The sequence below is a fragment of the Benincasa hispida genome, chromosome 9 (assembly GCF_027475165.1).
Source record: "Benincasa hispida cultivar pf3 chromosome 9, pf3_genome.v1.1, whole genome shotgun sequence".
In the NCBI taxonomy this organism is placed as follows: domain Eukaryota; kingdom Viridiplantae; phylum Streptophyta; class Magnoliopsida; order Cucurbitales; family Cucurbitaceae; genus Benincasa; species Benincasa hispida.
Window position 1 is genome coordinate 90262273 of NC_143486.1, and position 17355 is coordinate 90279627.

At 31.4% G+C, this 17355-nt stretch overlaps 1 protein-coding gene across 4 annotated transcripts; it reads right to left on the reverse strand.

The window, feature by feature from the left end:
- Positions 1–725: 725 nt before the first annotated feature.
- Positions 726–8287, reverse strand: LOC120086436 (QWRF motif-containing protein 2-like). 4 transcript variants are annotated; one of them, XR_005484224.2, is made up of 7 exons: positions 6478–8287; positions 6050–6169; positions 5814–5930; positions 5593–5682; positions 2555–2662; positions 2112–2338; positions 726–1392 (listed from the first exon to the last, which is right to left on the reverse strand). XR_005484224.2 is itself a non-coding variant. In XM_039043085.2 (7 exons), exons 2-7 carry the CDS (start codon positions 7894–7896, stop codon positions 2279–2281), a joined length of 1914 nt encoding a protein of 637 aa, XP_038899013.1. In that variant the 5' UTR covers positions 7897–7938; positions 8131–8275; the 3' UTR covers positions 1981–2278. The 4 variants fall into 4 exon arrangements, 2 of the variants coding, with proteins under 2 accessions (XP_038899013.1, XP_038899011.1); XM_039043085.2 differs by lacking the exon at positions 726–1392 and having other exon boundaries at positions 1981–2338; positions 6478–7938; positions 8131–8275; XR_016531742.1 differs by lacking the exon at positions 726–1392 and having other exon boundaries at positions 1981–2338; positions 6054–6169; positions 6478–8231.
- Between the last annotated feature and the right edge of the window lie 9068 nt (positions 8288–17355).

Sequence of the window (17355 nt, forward strand, 5' to 3'; positions counted from 1 at the left end):
ACCACCAGCACCTATTCGGCGATACCGATTGTTTTTGTTTTTTCCCCTTTACAAAAGCCGAAGGCCAAAGAAGATGATGACACCAAATACATTAGGAAAAAAAAAAAAAACATATACTTTGTATTAATATATAAATATTTATTTATTTATATTAAAAGCAAAATTGAAAGCACCACATTCTCATCCATTCGCTTCGCCGCGTCTTTACCAAAATACCCAAAATGCTGACGTGGATCCCACAACTCACCATTTTTCTTTTCTTCTTATATTACTGATTTAATCTTCGACTTTCATATTCCTATCTACGCACTTTAAGATTTATTTATTGATTTTTTTCAACTATTCAATTTTATGTGTAATAAATTTTTGAATTTATATAAAAAAAAAATCAAATATGTTCCTGAATTTGTTATCATAAATTAACTTTCGTATTTAAATAGACATTAAACATTTAATTTCGTATTCAATACATTTTTTAGTTTTAAAATTGTCAATAAGTCAATAACCAATCAATTATAGTACACAAATTAAAAGGATCAACTCCTAATTAAATACAAATTGCAACCAAGAGACTTAGAGTGTGTTTGGTAGACATTTTCAAGTGTTTAATTTAAAAAATAAGTCATTTTTTTTGTTAAAGAAATGGAATGTTTGACAACCACTCAATATCAAAAAGTGTTTAAGTAAAAATATTTTTTTTTAAAAAAAACACTTCATTCTCAGTTTTTTTTTTTTTTTTTAAACACTTCATTCTCAAATCAATCCAAACAAATCTGTTTTTTTTTTTTTTAAACACTTCATTCTCAAATCAATCCAAATAGATCTGTTTTGAAGATTACTTTTGAAGCGCATTTTAAACCGTTTTTATCAAAAAGTGTTTAAATAAAAATAATTTTTTTAAAAAAAAAACTTCATTCTCGGTTTTTTTTTTTTTTTTTTAAAACTTCATTCTCAAATCAATCCAAATAGATCTGTTTTTTTTAAACACTTCATTCTCAAATCAATCCAAATATATCTGTTTTTTTTCTAAACACCTTTTTTTAACTTTTCGCCCCTATCTTTCTTTCAGTCATCCTCTAGGAGTGGGGAAATTAACTTTTTCTTCCTCTATTACACATAGAAAGTGAAAGTTGAAGAAATCACTATTTGAGTCTTCCCAATAAGGAGAGGGGAAATATGGAGGTTTTGTAGGAGCATGGAAAACATGCAAGAGGAGGGAAAAGGAAAGTGTACCTGAGTCATCAATGTACTTGAATTGAATCAATGGAATCTCCTTCAGATGGGGCCTCCCATTTGCCCAACCAAGCCCATCTCCTTCACTTCCTTGTCAGCCCAAAGCCATACGCCACACACCATCTTTGTTCACATCTTCCTTTTCGTCTTTCTTCTTTCCTGTAACAATTCCATATGCATCAAATACGTATACAAAAGGCAGAGTATGTATGTAAGTGCAGTGTCTCCATCATAATAAAAAGGAGCTGCTGTGTTCTGTTCTGTAACCATACGGGAAAACAGAGCCGTCTAAGCCCAGTCCCAATCTTAAGATTCCATTCTAATCAGAATTAAAGAATCATAATGTTGTCTCCTCTCAATTTATGTGAATTCCACTCCGTGGTATCTAAATCCTTCTTAATACACTATCAAGCAAATGTGATATCGTTTTCCTCGATGGCTTCTGAAAAGTGTTGAGGTTATGTACCACCCCAGACACTTCACCCTCTAATCATAGCATTCCACGAGGTTGGATCCTCTTTTTTTGACCAACTTTGCAAATCTTATCATCATCAAATTCGATGCTTGATTCTCACTCAATCACATTTTTATGATGGAGTGTGTGTGTGTGTGAGAGAGAGAGAGAGAATCCAGGCAAAGAAAAAGATGGCCATTTCGTTTTGTAGGAATTTCACTCAAAATTCGACTAGCAAAGCTACAACGTGAGCAGAACAGATAACCATATGAAGAAACCAGACTAGACAGCACTTGAAAAAGAACACACCATTTCATATTTTATAAATGAAAACCTCTGGTCCGTAATGAATGGATCTGTACACAATTAATTTGACATCAAGGACAATTCCTGCTACCTATACACGCAAATACACAATACTTACAATTTTCCTGTAAACAAACAAAAGCCAAATCAAATATGTGGACACTCTTCTGCTTCAGAAAACCACAAGCATCCAGATGTCCTTATTGCCTCCGGAAAAAACAAAGAGTTTAATCTTCTACTATAAGGTTAGCTTTGTGACAGTGAACAGCTTTTACGTGTAAGTTGTCAGGTTGAAAGTACGTATCTCCGCTGTAAAATTTGCGTTCGCAGACTACACTCTTTCACCTGATTTCCCAAAAATTAGATACAAAATTACAGATATACATGCAAAAATATATACAAGAGAAATAACAACTAGTCCAGATTCGTGTACATGATGGAAGTGAATGTTGAATTGTGTTTTGAGAGGAATTAAGAAAGAAAGAAAAACATTTATGTGAAGAAATAGGTGTGTGAAAACAAATCGTGTAAACAAAGTAGCAACAAAACAGAAGCATTTACCTGTAGTACAGCAATTGCAGACAACAGATATTTTACCCGCTCAAGCAAAGCACATTCCTTTGCACTCACATTCGCAAGCTCAGAAACAAGAGAGTTTACCTTTCCAACCTATCAAATGAAATATGCTTAGAAATACGAACCGAGTGGCAAGATCCATGCAAATTGAAAAGCTGATTGCGAACGTAAACTTAAATTTCACGTGGTTATAGGATTTCCCTGAATGTCAGGTTAAATTTTCACAGTAAATATTATAGAAATCCTGTTCCACGAAAATGACAAAATAAGAGAAAAAAAGATCGTTCTTTACAAGTTCTATGCTACAGATATATTGGTGAAATTGGATGTTTTACCAGCTCTAAGAGCCCTGACAAGAGACTATAAAAAGAAAACTTTCTTCTATGAACTAACAAAGACCATTCCATATCTAGGAACTAGGATGAATTCACCTTTTAACAGCCGAGTTAGTCCTCCCAGATTACAATTCGATGCTGGTTAATTCGTGTGAATCAACAAACTCTTAAAAGCTAAACGCTTAAACCAGACCAGTCTGAGAGCACAGAAGCAACGGTCTAAGATTACAGACAAACTTGGTTTCCGCTTTTCAGTTAGCAATTAGAGCTAGTCACTTCATGTACTTTTGAAGAAGCGCATTTCCCCCTTAAGAAATGAGTGAAAAAGAATACATGATTGGTTAAAAAGTGGTAGTCATGCCAACTACTGGTGAAGGAATTACCGAAAGCGAGACAATCCTGAAAAGGTATAGCTGTTCAACTGAAACAACTGCAAACGAATGAACAAATTTGGTCCTACAAACCCATTTTGTTCATGAGATTTTTAGAATGGCCGTACAATGAAGCCAAAGTCTGAAGGTTTTTAAGCTTTTATAGCACATTTCCATGGGGTTCAGTTCCACACCATCCTAAGGTAGTCCTGTCTAGAACACATTGTTTGTGCTTTTATTAATTCTCATCACTTAGACATCCGGAAAATTATTTGATTACCAAATCTACCCACTTTTCACGCCCATTTTGCTTCTCGTGTAATGAGTTTGGTTTCTCAGGTTTTCAGCTACCCATACATCACATGCAGCAAATTAGGCACGAACAGTGTACAACTTTTCAGAATCGGGAAAAAAATGTACAACTTTGTTTTTTTTGGTTTAACTTATAAAGTTTCACTTTCAGCGCTGAGGAAGTTGGAGGATATTTTAGGCTGAGAGCAGTTGGGGGGTGCGGGTGGTGCATCCTGACAGGTTAGCATCAAAAGGACAGTTTCATATCATATGCAAGTTGAAGACCACTAGATTTATATTCGTAAGGCTATAGTGTGAAACTTATACATAACCCTTGTACAAAACACACAATAAGAATTGAGAAATAGTTACAATCATGGATTGTTATCATCTTTCCATAGAGGTTATGAGCTTATGAATTGAGAAGTTCTTATTCTGTAAACCTTTTCCTGCGACCCTATGCCCTTGCAATTAACTTATTTGTGCAAGCTAGGAGTTAAATTTAGGAAGAACTTTATTGTTAGCAAAGGAGAAGAATAGACTGATTGGTTGTTAAGGTGCAAGATTTCAGGACCAAATAATCTCTACAAGGAAAAATCGTTCGAAAATCTCTCCTCAGTCACCTTAATCCCAATCAAGAAATTCTTTCTGAAAGGCTTGGCTACCCTCGTCCAATAGAAGCAAAATATTCCAAGTGGTTCTAACTTTTTACGGAGTTTAGGAAGATACTGGGACTGTTTCTCAGCTAACTTTAAAGCTTTATGTTCTAAGGAGAAAATTTGAGCATCTTTTTTCTTAATAGATACCAAAGTGGAAGGAGAAAGGCAAGAGCCTCTCGTACCCTAACAAGAAGGGATTAATAGAAAGGGCTCTACAGTTATTAGTAATATATTATTAATAGAATAGTAAGAAAACACTTACTGTAAAGAGCTTCATTTAAGCAATGCCTTGGGTACGGTCTGTACACCTCTCTAGATACTTTCCTCAAAAAACATCCTGTTTCTTACCAACTAAACACACCACCGTATAATATAATAAATATTCATCAAGCAGGTCATTTTTTTATGTGGTCTTGCGTAGAGCACCAGCTCACTTTAATAACTCAGGGCTCGTTCCAAAATCTAATAGACAACTTGTAGCTGAATTAGAAAAAGATCAAAAAAATTCCATCATGATTCCACATAGGTTGCAACCTTACTGTCTGGAGAATTTTGAAGCTCCGCATTTTGAAGAAGCGATCCATCCAAAAACCCATCTTATCGAAGGTTTCCTATAGATCTGCAATGGGAAAACCCCTAATTGTCGAGGGCCCACCACACATTATCCTGCTTGTTTTTATAGACAGCCCAATGTCACGGGATATCCCACAATGGAAGCCATTCTCCAACTCCCTATCAGTAAAATATCTGCCATATTGAACTCCAACACGATATTAGTGTTCTTCAACAGATCCTCTAAGTGTTGCAGTCCATTTTCTAGTCTTACGGTGGTTCTTGTTCGTAACTTTTGGGATTCTTATGCGATCCATCCATAACTTCCTTAATTGCTGACTGGTTTTCCCATTGGGGAAATGTACGGATCCATTGGTCTAATGCAGTTAAATCTATTGCTATGAACTAAAATATTTTGAAGACATGTAAATATGCCGAGGAAATTTTGGAGTTGGGTTGTTTCTCGCTACTTATTGCAGCTCGTTGGCAATTACTTCTTATTTATACTCTTCTTGAGAATCTTCTATCGTCTGCTTTGGGCAAACATATAGGTAGGTTTCTCGTCTTCCTCTTTCCTTCTAGTTTAACCTTTTCTTGTCTAGCGAATATTTCCTCAGGGAAAAAAAAAATCAAATCTCATTCATATGGACAAATTATCATATGTGCAAGCATCATAATCTCGTGAGCATTCTAGAATACCTTGAACCAAACTTGCACAACAGTTCCATTGGAATAAATTTAACAAATGACTAGCAACATTTTACAACTTCAAAATCTATTGAAAATGGAAACAATAAAAAAATGATGATCATCACCTTTGATAATAGAAAGAAAATTGATGATGCCATTGTCTGCAGCACATCAACGGCAGAAGAAATTGCGTCCTTAATACCTTGGACATCCGCCTGTAGAAGAAAGGAAAGACAATTTCAAGTAAGACAGCTTATTAAAACAATCAAATCAGTGAAACAATGAATCACATAGCCAATTATCTCTTGCTCTCAAAGACATCAGCATATACAATCATGTACTTTACCTTTGCTGCCCCAACAACTGGCAAGCGAAGGGTACTAGCCCTCAAAGCTTCAGTAACACCTGATAAACTGTTGGAAAAGTTTTTATCCAGTTCATCCCATTCTTCCAAATGCAACATCTATTGTCACCAAACAGTGGCAAATCAGAAGAGAGCAAGACAGGAAATAGAAAAAGCAATAACATTTACAAAATCGAAATCGAATGCGCCTCATACAATCCTAAGAATATTTATCTTACTTGCCAGCTGAGGATGGAGGTTAACGTTAGTTTTTGCTTGAGTAACTGTAACTCCGATCTTTTTGTTCTAACAGATTCACGCAGCTTCGAGGTACTCAGCCAAGCATTATAAAGGCTTCTCTGATGCAATTAAAACTATGTAAGTACCATCCCTTGAATTATTCAACTACGGGTTTAAAAAAACAAAATTTAGAAGACAATAAAACCCAACAATTCTTGAACAGTCAACCTACCACCATCCGCAGATTTGCGACCAAAAGAACATGGAACAGGAGGCAAAATAAAATAATATATCTTTAAAAAGAACACCTCAAAAAACCAAAGGAAAGAAAAAAGAAGAAGAAGAAGAAGAAGAAGATAATGGGGGATTTTAGAACAAAATAGAAACTTATCGCACGACTGATAAAGGGAGAATACCCTAAGCGTACCTCTGCATTCAAACTGAGGCCGGATTGAGCAGCATCTGCTCGGGCATTGACAAAACGCCATTGCAATAGCCGGTTATGTAAGAGCCTCAATGAATGTGCATCTACAATTCGGTTCTCCGCAATCTTTCCCCTTCGAGCATCGGCAACAAAACTTGTCATTGATAATGGAATGTTGTTCAAACTATTAAGAGGGGTACTCCCCACAGCATTCCTCAACCGAGGTCCTGTGGACGATGCTAAAAGCCTACTTGGTGACATAGGGCGAAGTGAACCGCGAATGGGAGACAATTGGCCTCTACTGTTAACAACTTCCCGTGGAGATGATGCAGGACTATCCATTTGAAACTTCTTTGGCACGGTAAGCTTGGAAGGAGCTAAAATTCTTACCCCGATATTTTTGGACAACGGCGAGCCATTTTCCGGCTGGCGCCGCAACCGGTTGTTTGTCTCCTGCCAAAATCTTGCCGGCACTACAATCCCTCGAGGTCCACGCTGCCCTTGTCCTTCGTTAGGACTGTACTCTTGAGTTCCAGAACTGCTACCTGAAGAGACGCTATCAGAATCAGACGAAACTACATTAGAACGATCAGATATGTTTTCTGAATTTGCGTCCATATCGAGTTCATCCCCCTTCTCCAATCCCCTATTTACAGAATCCAAGTTCAAAACCCTATCAAAGGAACCCCTCCCCTGAGCCTTAGAATCTTGCAACTGCCTAATGACATTCACAGATCCACCACTAACCCTCTTCCTCTCGGCTATGTCCTCACAATCCAAACTCCTGCTCATCAAATTAGCCTGCCGCAACCTTGAGGGCCATCTATGTTGATCTATAATAAGCTTCGAGTTCTCTGCTTTTTCCGCGACACCGCCTGCTCTCGCTGGCGTCGTCGACTTCCTGCGTTCAGGCGTACCCTTCCTCACACCTCGTGAAGGAACTGGCTTCGCCTTACTAACTTGCAAAGAGAAAGACTCACCCTGGAATGAAACAGATAAGCTTCTTGTAGAAGTAAGCAATAACTTCTGAGAGGCAGGCATCTCGCCCACTCCACCATTATCATTGCCAGTCCTGAAATCAAGAGAATAAGGCCTAGGACTCCCAACCCTTCTTCGGTCCACCGATACCGAACGCTTATTAAGGGACGAAGCAGCCTGCGTCGGCGTTGGAGCTAAACTGGAAGTTCTAGAGACTGAAGGAGAAGAAGAGCGTTTCGTAAGCAAGGCCGAGGCAGAGGAATTGGATGGAGGCATAAATCGAGAAGTGACCTCTCGTGATTTCGGCTTGCGGGGATCAATTGCATTGTCGGACTCCGATGGAAATAACGGAAGTCTATTCGAATTCTGTCGTGTAGGATGAAGATGAGGCCCTTTCTGGGGGGCAGTCTTGGGGTTTAGCGTCGTTGATACAGCAGCTACCATTGCTGAAATTCAGAGACGAACTCACCGCCCATTCCAGAAACCCTAACAAAATTTCAAAGATTCCGTCATGAACAAGAGCGATGATGTTCCAACGCCAGCTATAAGAAGAAAGAAAAAGGAAGAATCTACAACAATAATAAGTGGAAAAAGAGAGAGAAAGATGTTGAGTGAGAGTGGGTTTCGGAGAATTAATGGCGATAATTAGGAGAGAATTTATGCAATGGGATCAGTCACCGTAACAGTAACCGTCCGCCGGCGACGGAGAATGGGGAGTTGGTGTAGGCGAGATTTAGTACCATAACCGTTTCTTTTAGTTGGAGCTTCAAAACAAAATTAAAAATTATTTTTAGTTTGTGTCAAATTCGTTAAAAGAGAATCCTCTACTCGCGGTGTTCGTTTCGATTAAGAGTACTTGCGTTCAACAACAGCAACGTATTCGGAGAAGGGTATTCTGGGGAATTAGAAAATTTGTTTAATTGGGGCGTGGTTTGCACGCGAGGCGCGTATTCAGGGAGGTGGAAAGATGGAATGTGTGGGAGTGATGGTGAGGTCATTGAAGCTTCGAAGAGACGTTACATTTAACACAAAAATTCTGACAAATGTGCAATAAAATCCATTCACGAATATCCCGTGTTTGTTTATCAAGTAACTCGTAATTTTTATCCACGTTTGAAATAAATATTATGGAAATTAATAAAAATTATTATAATGGACTTAATTAGATTATAATTGACTATTTTTAATCTCAATTTTTATATAGTAAGACAACATTTAGATATCTATTGTAAATGAATGTGTAAGTGTTGATTTGAAAGCAAAAATTTTAAAAACAAATAGAAAATTATTACAAAATAATATAAAGTTTAAGAATGTTTTAAAGTAAAATAATGGAAAAATTATAAAAAGTTTTGGATGATTAAAGAAAATAAAATTCACATCAATCCAATTTTGAATCTAATTTTGAAGTGAATGGCGTGAAGATTTAATGATAAATGTTCGAATGAGGTTAAAGATAAGTATATTTTTTTTTTAATTTTTTAAATTCAATTTCTTTATAAATGAAAATTTTGGGTAAAAATAAAGTTAAAATTTGATACTCTTGGAAAGCATAAAGGAAAACAAGCAAGCAAGAAAATTTCTAATGAAACTTATATAAATTTAATTGATGAAGTATTTCAATTAATTAACCATTCGATTTGCCAAAAAAACAAAAGGAAAAAAAAAAAAAAAAAAAAGAAAGAAATCCATGTCAAATGAACTTCAAATTCAATCCATAAAAAAAGAAGGGGGGAAAACAATCTTTAGACTATTACAATTAAAAAAAAATAAATTTTAAATAATTTGCATTTGTTTAGAAACTTTTTTTTTCAAAGAAGTTTAATCCTTAAATAATTTTGATATTTGTGATCGGTCTAATCTTCCATACTTAAAAAATATCCAATAGATTTCTTAACTTTGAGATTTATCTATTTATTTCTTGAATTCTAAAAAATATTTAATAAATCTTAAATTTTTAATTTTATATTTGAATAGATGTTTGACAAACCATTTTCAGAACTAACAAATTTATTAAACATAGGTTTAAATTTTATATTTAATATAATCTAAGCTTTAAATTTTCTGTAGGGTAGATTCGTTAAAATTTCAAAATTATCATAGTTGAAGGACTGGAATTGTAATTAAAGAGAAAAAGTCCCAAACTTATCCTTTTTTTTCCCTTGGAAACAAATAAAATTAAACCAAACAATGAACGAAGGTTGATTTTTTTTAAAAGAGAAAATGGTTATAAAGAAAAGGATAAATATGAGAAAGTCAAATGTAGAAACTTATTAAAATATCTCGAGCAGCTAAAATTGTTTGCTTCGTAAGTTTGGCAAGCAACACCAAATATAAGCCATTTACCCAAACATATATTTACCCAGACAAAAGTTGGTAAATATATATTACTATTTATTAATTAAGTTATATTTTTCATCACTATTAAAAAATAAATTTAAAATTTCATTTCATATGGATTTATTTTAAATTAATTAATTGACATTAATGTCAAAGATTGAAATTGAGTATTTAATGAAACAATTTATGTTAAAGTGTGAATCTTGAAATCAAAAGATCAAATCGAAACAAAATTCAAATCTCAAGATAAAATTGTAACATTACAGAAGTTTGGGACTAAGTTGAAACAGAACTTACTCAAAATTAATTGATTAAAAATATGACATTTTAAAGCCTACCGATCAAATAGAAATTAGGCTCAAAATCAAAAAATAAAAAATATATTTTATCAAAATTAATTGAAATTAAAAGTGTAAATCTTGAAATCCATCAACTAAAAAATGAAAACAAAAACTAAATCTCACTAGTATTGCCTTGAAAAAAAAAAAATCAACAGTGAAATTGTAACATTTTTTAATTTTAATTATATTACTCAATAGTGAATTTATGATGATATGTCAAAGTTAAAGTGCAACTCTTAAATCCTATACATCAAATTGACAAAATTCAAATCTCAAGATAAAATTGTAACATTGTAAAACCATTTATACTAAATTGAAATAAAACTTATTCACAATTAATCGATTAAAAATATAATATTTTAAAATCCAGAAATCAAATAGAAATTAAATTAAAAATATAGAGATAAAATTATATTTTATAATAAAAAAAACATTTGACAATCTCAATACTAAAAAAAATAGTTTAAAAGGAAAAAATGAAATAGAGATAACAAAAAAAATGTAAATAGATAGAAAGATAAATAATAATAATAATAATAATAATAATAAAAATGGGGCGTCTAAAACAACACCATCTTCCTAATTTATTTCTAAACAACCCTCTTTCCCTTTTTTTTTTAAAAAAATTACCCCTCTCATCAAATTAACCTTATAATTACACATTTAAACTTTTAGTTATAAAAATTGAGTCTCTAAACTTCTACGAGTTATATGATTTTCTATCAATTGACATGAAATTAAAATTGGGTGTAACTTAGACTACATCTAACCTTATTTCTTTTTTTACCCACAAAGAAAAATTAAAAACAATTCATTTTTTTAAAAAATTCACATATGGCAAATTCTCATTCGACAATTGATAAGATAGGTCTAGACCATATATCCAAATTATTATATTTTTTAACTACAAAAATCTATAGTTGTCTCAACCTTGTCCAAAGTTCACTTGAATATAAGACATTGGACAAGACTAATAGGATTCTCTTACTAAATTGAGCAAATATTGATTTTTTTTCATAAATATTATTCCAAAAATTCAAAACATCTAAAACTCATTATACAAGGATGACTGCATTTTTTTTCATGCTTTTAAAAATAAAAACAAAGTATACACAATATCTATAGTTTAATTAGAAAAAGAAAAAGAATGATTCAAGATATTTAGATACATAACATCACACACATATATAATATCTTTAAGTTTAAGCAACATAAAATAGGAAAAATAGAAAAGAAAGCAATTAGAGATAGATAGGGTTTTTGACAATTTGAGCGGTGCAAATTAATAAACAATTCGATTAATTTTATTATTATTTATGTTTCTTTTTTTGAAAATCATATGATGAATAATCATAATCATACTTGATCTAGAAAAATCATCATTCATATTAAAAGCATTTTTTTTAACAAAAAAAATAAAAAGCATAAAATCTTTAAAAGGGTTCCTTCAGTTATAATGATAATAATAATAACATATGCTTAGTGTAACATTGGGTTTGCTTGTGAAGCGAGTTGCTTTTAGACTTTTTATTTATTTATTTTTACTTTGACTCAAATATTACTTTTACAAATGATTAAGACACACGATTGGGGAAGCAAAGGAATGCCATTGAAGAAATGCGGGTTAATTAATTAATAATCAATATATGGTTAACTTAGCAAATTAGTCATATTTAGCATTAATGCTAAACCAAACATTCCACCTTTTCATAAAAGCAATCAACCCGCTTCCCTTTGAGTTTTACAAACTCAATTAAAAATCTCCTCAAAAGTTTTAGGTTCCGGTCATAATTTCTTTGAAAATTAAACATATTCCCTCTTATTTTTTTTTATTATTTGTATATCTTTTTTATAAACATATTCCCTCTTCGTTTTTTATAATTCTTAACCAAATTCCAAAAATAAAAACAAACTTTTTGAAAACTACTTTTTTTAGTTTTTAAATTTTGGCTTAGTTTTTTAAATCATTGGTGAAACGGTAAGTAACAAACAAGAATGTGAAAAAAACCAAAAAAGAAAAAAAAATCCAAATTGATCCATTGGTTTGATTTGCTTTATAGTACAAAATTAGATATCTTAGTTTGTATTTGGAGAAAAACTAAAAAAATTTGGTTCAGATTGATTTTATATTGAAAAAATCAATAAAAAACTGAACCAAACCGATGGTATGTGTATATCTTTAAAAATAAACACTAACGTTAGATATCTTTTAGTATTTTAATTCTTATGGTGTTTATATATTTGTTGTTTAGGAAAAAGACCAGTTACCATGGAGAGAAAAGTGCCAAGAAAAAAACAAAAACGTACAATTTCAATCTATAGAAAAACAATAGACTTAACTTTAATTTAAAGGGAATTTTCAAAAATAGAAAAATAAGAGAAGTAATTTACACAAAATAACAAAATTTTAATCTTCTTTGATAGAGACCGATAGAAGTTGATAGAAGTCTATCAATATTTATCCGTGTTTTTTTTTTGCTATTTATGTAAATAGTTTGATACTTTTTCTATATGTGAAAATTTTCCAAAACTTAAAATTAACAAAAATGACCAATTCAAAACAAAAGTGGAAATAAAAATAAAAAATTAGAAGAAAAAAGAAAATGACAAAAATCGAAAACCAAATCGATTATAAATCGAACCAAATAAAAATTGATCCTTTGATTTTGTTCGTTATTGGATATTGGTTTGGATCATTTTTTTGTAAAACCGATTGGTTCAATTTGGTTCTTGATTGGCTCCAAAACCAATAAAATCAAACTAACTATCACCTCTAATAACAAAGGAAGAAATTTGGAAAGTGAATGAGTGTTTATAGACTTAATATTCAAAAAAAAAAAAAAAAATTCAAATGGTTAATGAACCTTAATATTCCATATGAATCATAATTTAAATTAACCCATTTGTTATATTTTCTCTCATAGTTCTACAACTTATTCTGAATTTCAAAATTTTGTCAAACAATTTCTCTAATACCTAACTCAAAAAATTTTGGACAAATGAATTGGAGATTGTGACAAAACTTTAAATAATAAAATGTATGTAGTATGCTTGTCACACTTGTAATAAATTAATCAAAGCCCTTATTGAATAATTAAATCATTGGTTGCAACATGTGATAAATTGATGAGGTATAAGATTTGATTAATTGTGTCTTACCTTCCTTGAATGGCTTCTTCTTGCAACATCCATAATCATGAAGGTTTGCTTAATTGTGAGAGAACTGTTGGTGGTTAATGTGATTATTAATGAGAAAATCCATTACTAACTAACTTATTAAAATGGAAGGGGAGAAGGGATTGTTTCAATATATCATGAAAGCTAAAGGTGTGAATGCTTAAAGCTAGGGAAACTTATAAGTTACAATTACTAAAGATGATGAAAGATTATGAATCTCAATGGATTGAATATGTGGTCTCTTTCAATTATTTATTTATTTATTATTATTTTTTTTTTTTAAAAAAAAGACTTTTGTTTCCTTTAGAAGATGTGAATTTCTTAGTGTAAATAAAATATAGAAAAAAAAAACCTTTTTAACCTTTAGATTTTGGATCTAGTTTCTATTTAGTCCTTACGTTTCAAAAGATTACACATTTAGTATTTAAGTTTTGAGTTTGGTTTCAATTTAGTCTCTAGGTTTCAAAATGTCATACTTTTATCATTAACATTTGAGTTTTGTTTCAATTTGATCCCTATATTTCAAGATTTTACATTCCTAACCTCGATTTTTTACTAAATACCTACTTTTTGTCTTTAGAGTTAGGCCATGTCAATAAATTGAAAATCATTAAAAGAATTTTAAATAATTAAGTTTCACTACTTTTATTACTTTTAAAATTAAATTTACAATTTCACTTCGTAATTATTTTTAATTAATTAATAGAAATTGACGTCAATGATTGAAAGTAAGTATTTAATGAAAAATTGGAGCTAAAAATATAAAATCTTGAAACTGAAGAACAAAATTGAAACAAAACTCAAATATCAAAAGTAAAATTGCAACATCTTAAAACCTAGACACTAAAATGAAACAAAATTCAAAACTTAAGAACTAAATGTGTAACATTTTAAAACCTGGAACTAAATAGAAACTAGAACCAAAACATAGGGACAAAAATATATTATTCCCTAAAATATATCATCGATATACCATATTCGTGATAAAGCATCAATAATATCATTAACATATCACTCATTGATGTATCATTTTTGCATCATTGGTAAAATATATATCACTAATATATGAATTAGAAAGTATATTACTAATACACAATTTTTGTCTCATTGATAAAAAGATATCGGTCATTATTTAAGATTATATATTATGATCGCAAAAAGCCTCTATTAATATATTCTTATGGGGAAAAAAGATCGTAAATTGAGGATGATGAACATGTGTGCATGTTTAAGCCAAGAAGGACCACTTTCAAAAGGTTTGAGCTTTCCTTCTTAGTTCTTACGACACTCAATTTCTAAAGCCCCGAAAAAAGGACAAGTTTCTTCCTTTTCTTTTCTTTGTAAAATTTATGCACTGCATACTACAAATTCCTTTTTCCCCATAATCCCATGTTCTTAGTCAATTTGAGTTACTATAAGATTTATAATTTTATGTAAATTGTTTAAAATAAGATCACAATTATTATCTTATAAACAAATGTTTATGACAGTTTAAATACCATACACCTCTAAAATTAAGCTAATCCATCGGCTATTATAAAGTAAAGTTTGACAAGTACAATACTATAGTCCAAATTTGACCACTGCAAAGCAACAATGGTTGAGTTGGGTCCCTTACTTCTTCGCTTTATTTAATTTCCATTTTATTTCACAATCATAATTTCTGACAAGACTACAATAAATATTAAATTTCAAAAATCATTATTTTTGAACTGGGACATTAGATTTTCATAAAAAACACCATCTAACTTTAGTCCATTGATTTTCAACGGTATTACCAGCGAAGAATAAAGTGGCATTTAAAACATTAGGGTGTGATTCATTTAATATGAAAAAGGGTTTATCTTTCTAGAAATGGTACTATGAACAGAATTAAGTACAAAACCCAGTTAAATAAAGGGAATAATGATTTGTTTAAATATGAAGGAGGAAGTTGGTTCCTTTCTTGATGACTTGATTAAATTATATAATCTCTAAAAGGTACTTAAAAATCATGTTCCAAGTACAGAAGCTTCATTAGTGTTTATTTGTAATGGTAGTTTAAATAGAAGCAGCCACCACATTCTCTGCATAAAGGTGGAGGGCCAACAGCAACAGCTCAGTTTGGTAATGGTGTGTTTTAAGCCAAAGTAGAAAAAGCATCCCTTTTTTTGTGATGCTGTCCCAAATTTCTTGCCTCTTCCTGCCCCTTCTTTCTTTCCCTTGCTTTCTTCTTTACACCTTTTTCTTTCTCTAAGACATGGGTCCTATTTTTTTCTATAATCACTCCAACTCAACTTGAGAGCACGTTTTGATGTTAATTTCTTAAATCATTGATTGATCTAAAAACATAAGTCCATAGACGAAGATAAGTTATTTCTCAATTGCTCAGTGATAAAGTAGTTGATTGTGAACAGATTGGTTGTAAGTTCAAATCCTACTATAGGAGATTTGATTCATTTTGAATTCTTTAATTTAGAATCAATATTCATACCACAATGTAGGTTGGGGATAATCTTTTGTTCCACAATTTGGGTCTATTTATAACTAGCCAATTAAGAATTATCATATGTATTGTATTAGCAGCAAGTGTGAAGCATATTAATGGCGATGACAAATTTTTGCTCATGAGCTTGAAATTTGTGGAAGACCGAATAAGTAGAAATCGATATTAATTGGAGAGGACATGACATTAAAGAGGTTTGAACACATGGCCTCTTACTGTGATACCATGTTAAATCATCAATTGATCAAAAAACTTAAGTTAATGAGTGGAGGTAAATCTAATATGACATCAATACTATAACATAATTACCTTAAGGTGTTTCTTCACTTGACTCTAATTAACTTCTATTAAAGTCCAACATAATTAATATCTTGAACATTTCATTTTTTTTTTTTTTTTTACAAAAAAGACTTCTTGATCTCCCTATTTTCACTAATATCAGTAGCTATTTACAATTTAGTCCTCATCTATGTTGTATATATATTATTATTATTCTCTCCCCCATACTTCAAGACAATTTCTTCCTCCTCCCTCTCTTTTCTTCTTCTGGTAGTGTGAGTTACAGACAGGAGACAGATGACGTGAGGTGATCAGACGACGGGGCGAGCACAAGACAACAAGAACGGTGATGACGGACTCGGAGTGGACGAACGAAAATTACAGATTTGAAGCAAATGAACGGCGACGACAGACTCGGAGTAAATGAACGACTATGGCTGACTCGGAGCAAACGAACAACGGACCTTATTCAACTTTTAATGTTATTTTTCTTATTTTTTTTATATATATTGTGATATATATATATACTTTTTTTTAGCTTATGTGGGAAATTTGATATATAGTATGATATATGTATGCGTTTATTTGATATAAACAAGAGTTTTTTTTTTCATTTAGACTTCATGTATTATGATATATATACTGTGATATAAATACAATTTATGAAGATTTATATACTATGGTATATTTCATATATTGGTTTATAGTGTAATCCATGTCAAACATTGAGTCAATCTCTAATTTATAAACGACAATATATTTCATATATTGGTTAGAATATTTTCAAATACCTAACAAAATGTTATAAGATATATTTAAAATAACCATGAATCCATAAAAAATGTTTTATAGTATATTCAAAATAACCATTGATTCGTAAAAAATAAAAATCAATAAGTTAATATGTGAAAGCCAACCTAAATAAAAAATATAAGAAAATTTATATTAGATGCATTTTCTTTTTCTATAATAAATGTATTTTCTCTTGCTTCGAAAATAGAAAATAATATATAAAAATAAGATGTAAATAAATGAAAAGGGTATAATTGTCCAAAATTAACCCTAAAAATCATCTTTAAAAAAATAACAAATTTTAAGACATGAAATTTTAATCATAATCAAAGAAGTTTTATAATTAGGCTCCACAGTCCTGACATAAACCCAATATTTTAAAATGTTTCTTTTATTTTTCTCCCTGAGTCTCAACAACCAAACAAGAGACATGCACCAAACATCCTTAGGAACAGAACAACAATGAATTGATTTACAGTCGAGGGGTCA

Bases quoted from the DNA above. Each gene is read 5' to 3' on its own strand.
- LOC120086436 (XM_039043083.2), bottom strand. From the start codon at position 7,896: ATGGTAGCTGCTGTATCAACGACGCTAAACCCCAAGACTGCCCCCCAG. The intron at 6,170-6,477 runs GTACGCTTAGGG...TAATTGCATCAG, and splicing joins GCCTCAGTTTGAATGCAGAG to AGAAGCCTTTATAATGCTTG. The intron at 5,931-6,049 runs GTAAGATAAATA...TGGTGACAATAG, and splicing joins CCTCCATCCTCAGCTGGCAA to ATGTTGCATTTGGAAGAATG.